Below are 3,184 nucleotides of genomic sequence, written 5' to 3'. Positions count from 1 at the left end.
AGCGCGCGGGGACGACTGCCTCCAGCCAAGAGGCCCAGGCGCGGCCTGGAGCCCGGGCGGGATCTCGAAGGGCAGGCGGCCCGCAGCCCGCCCCGCGTGGTGACACCTACCCGAGACGCTGCGGAAGCCAAGTCTCGGAAGGGCGACGTGCCCGGGCCCTGCCGCCTCTTCCCGGGCGGCGAGCGGGGTGTCGGCTCCGCGTCCTGGCGGCTGTCACCCTCGGAGGGCGAGCCGGGTGCCGGAGCTTGCGCTGAGACCAAGAGGTTCCTTTACTGCTCCGGCGGTGGCGAACAGCTGCGCCGCTCCTTCCTGCTCTGCTCCCTGCCTCCCAGCCTGGCCGGGGCGCGGACACTCGTGGAAACCATCTTTCTGGACTCGAAGCCCGGGCCGCCAGGGGCTCCCCGCCGGCCGCGCCGCCTGCCCGCGCGCTACTGGCAGATGCGGCCCCTGTTCCGGAAACTGCTTGGGAACCACGCGCGGTGCCCCTATGGCGCGCTGCTCAGGGCGCACTGCCCGCTGCCGGCCTCTGCGCCCCCGGCGGGGCCAGACCATCAGAAGTACCCTGGTGTTGGGGGCTGCCCCTCTGAGAGGCCGGCCGCTGCCCCCGAGGGCGAGGCGAACTCAGGGCGCCTGGTCCAGCTGCTCCGCCAGCACAGCAGCCCCTGGCAGGTGTACGGCCTCCTGCGGGCCTGTCTTCGCCGCCTGGTGCCCGCCGGCCTCTGGGGCTCCCGGCACAACGAGCGGCGCTTCCTGCGGAACGTGAAGAAGCTCCTCTCCCTGGGGAAGCACGGCAGGCTCTCGCAGCAGGAGCTCACGTGGAAGATGAAGGTGCAGGACTGCGCCTGGCTGCGCGCGAGCCCAGGTGAGGCACCCCGGGGAGGGGTCGGGGGCTTCTCGGTAGCTCCCCATCTCAGTTCTCGGCCTCTGACCCAATCTCCCACCCGTGGATCCCGGACTTCATGGAGGTTCTGGGCCTGGGAAGGGGTAGTGGAGAGGGGGACTCGCAGATGGCAGGTGGGGCACCTGGAGCCCCGGTGGGCGTGGCTGCGGGGGTTCATTATCCCTTTCTGACCTCAAGGTTAGCTGCCTTGAGCTATGCTCCCTGATAGAAGTGGGAACTGGGCTGAGAACCCCCGTGGGTGGGGTTGGGAGGTAAGGCTTGGGGTTCCCCAGCCAGCTCTGGTCAGCCATCTGCAGACCCAGTGAGTTCTACTGTGCGTCCACCAGGCCAGGGCCACTGGCGGCCGGTAGGAGAGGACCGTGTCCTTGACTGAGGCCCCGGGCTGGGCGGGCACAGAGGGGAGAGCTGGCTGCCGGCCGGGTCCCAGGACAGTGGGCAGCTGCTGGGGTGCAGCGGGACCTTCTGTGAAGCTGGGCCTTTGGGGTCCCTCCCCATGTGGCGGTCTGGGTTTGATGTGGGGCTCCTCCCGTGCAGCCGCGGCCCAGCATGTCCGCAGGGCAGAGCCAGGAGTGGCAGGGCCAGCCTCTTCCGTGCACTCCCGAGTCTGACCCTAAACTCCTGAGAGCCTGGCATCTGGAAGGAGGTGATGGCAGTGCTCTGGAGCCAGGTTTGGCCGCCTCGTCGACTCGTGCGTCAGCTTTTCTCATGAGCGTCTGGTGCCTCTCTTTACCGGAGAGTCTGTTTCCCTGCCTCCCCACGAGGCGGTTTCCGTTATCTAGTTTTTAACTTCAGCCTCTCCTGTCCTGTGAGGACGCGTAGCGTACGTGTCAGGTCGCAGCGCTGAGCCTTCCCGACCGCGCCTGGCGGTCTTTGCGGCTGCCCTGAGTCTTCCCGACCGTGTCTGGCGGGCTTGCCGCAGCGCTGAGTCTTTCCGACCGCGTCTGGCGGGCTTGCCGCTGCCCTGAGTCTTCCCGACCGTGTCTGGCGGGCTTGCCGCAGCGCTGAGTCTTTCCGATCGCGTCTGGCGGGCTTTGCCGCTGCCCTGCACCACACTCCTCTGTGCCGACTGGCGAGTCTGGCTGCGTCTTTCCCATCTCCCCGATTTGCCTGCTTTTCCTGTGTCTTTATTCCGTTTCCTGATGTGCATTTTTTCACGTGTGTGTGGGTGTCTCGTCTAGAATTAGATTTGTGTTCTCCGTTGCCCTCGGGATGGTTTCCTTCCAACTGTAGCCTCGCGTGTTGGGGTCAGATCACAGTTGAACTGTCTCCCTGCTCAGCCAGCCATGGCTCAAGGTAGACGTTGCTCTCACTGCTCCCTCGGTCAGTGTGGGCGTGGCTTCACCCCCTCCTCTTTCCTTCGCTGGCTATTCACCGTCCTGCCCCAGACCCACCTCCGGGCCCCCTTCCTTGTCCTCTGAGCGGGCTTCGGCTGGTGAGGCCCCGGCTCTGTCGGCGCTGAGGCCCCTGTGGCACAGCGTAAACCACAGAGGGCCGCGGGGCGTGTGTCTGGAGCCAGCAGCATTGGGCATTCCTCAGCCCGCGACCGCCTCTGCATGCCCCCCGTGTTCAGCCTGCAAACCCCCAGGCATTTCCAGCCCCTGCAGCCCCGTGGCGATGCCTGAAACTGCAGCGCAGCCCTCCCCAAGCCCCCCGTACGGAGAGCAGCCCCGGCTCCCCTAGTCTGCGTGCGCAGGGACAAGTGCTGGGGCTCCGGGTCCACGTTGTCCAGCAGGAACATACGTGAGCGCCATGCCTCATTCAGAGTCTTACAGTAGCCACAAGAGAAAAGTAAAAAGAAAGGAGAACCTCACTTAAAAACATTTTCTATCAAAGCGCAGAGATCCGGTAGCATCTCTTTAGCCCGTGACCCGGGGAAGCTCCTTGCCGAGTTACCCGCCTTCTCCTGTGCCCCTGCTCTGAGTTGCCGTGGACTCGGAGGCCGTGGGCAGCCGTCCCGGCCCACGGTGGGCAGCGTGGAGGGTGAGCACCGGTGTCTCTCCTCCCAGGGGCTCGCTGCGTGCCCGCCGCGGAGCACCGCCAGCGCGAGGCCGTCCTGGGTCGCTTCCTGCACTGGCTGATGGGCGCCTACGTGGTGGAGCTGCTCAGGAGCTTCTTCTACGTCACAGAGACCACGTTCCAGAAGAACCGGCTCTTCTTCTTCCGGAAGCGCATCTGGAGCCAGCTGCAGCGCCTGGGCGTCAGGTACGCAGGGGGATCGCCCGCGCCCGCATGCTCGGACCCACCTGACGCCGGCCGCCGGGGGTGGTGGGGGCACCATGAAGC

General features: G+C 66.4%; 1 protein-coding gene across 1 annotated transcript in view; it reads left to right on the top strand.

The window, feature by feature from the left end:
* The window catches only part of TERT (telomerase reverse transcriptase), a 17,458-nt gene that overhangs the window by 1,420 nt on the left and 12,854 nt on the right, over window positions 1–3,184 (top strand). Inside the window, exons 2-3 of the mRNA XM_010857136.1 lie at window positions 3–862; window positions 2,908–3,103. Of these exons, the coding sequence (XP_010855438.1) occupies window positions 3–862; window positions 2,908–3,103 (1,056 nt within the window). The remainder of the gene's footprint in view (window positions 1–2; window positions 863–2,907; window positions 3,104–3,184) is intronic.

This window comes from Bison bison, unplaced genomic scaffold, assembly GCF_000754665.1.
Source record: "Bison bison bison isolate TAMUID 2011002044 unplaced genomic scaffold, Bison_UMD1.0 scf7180017864377, whole genome shotgun sequence".
Taxonomy (NCBI): domain Eukaryota; kingdom Metazoa; phylum Chordata; class Mammalia; order Artiodactyla; family Bovidae; genus Bison; species Bison bison.
The sequence above is the reverse complement of the archived record's forward strand: the minus strand, read 5'-3'. Positions and strand labels throughout refer to the sequence as shown.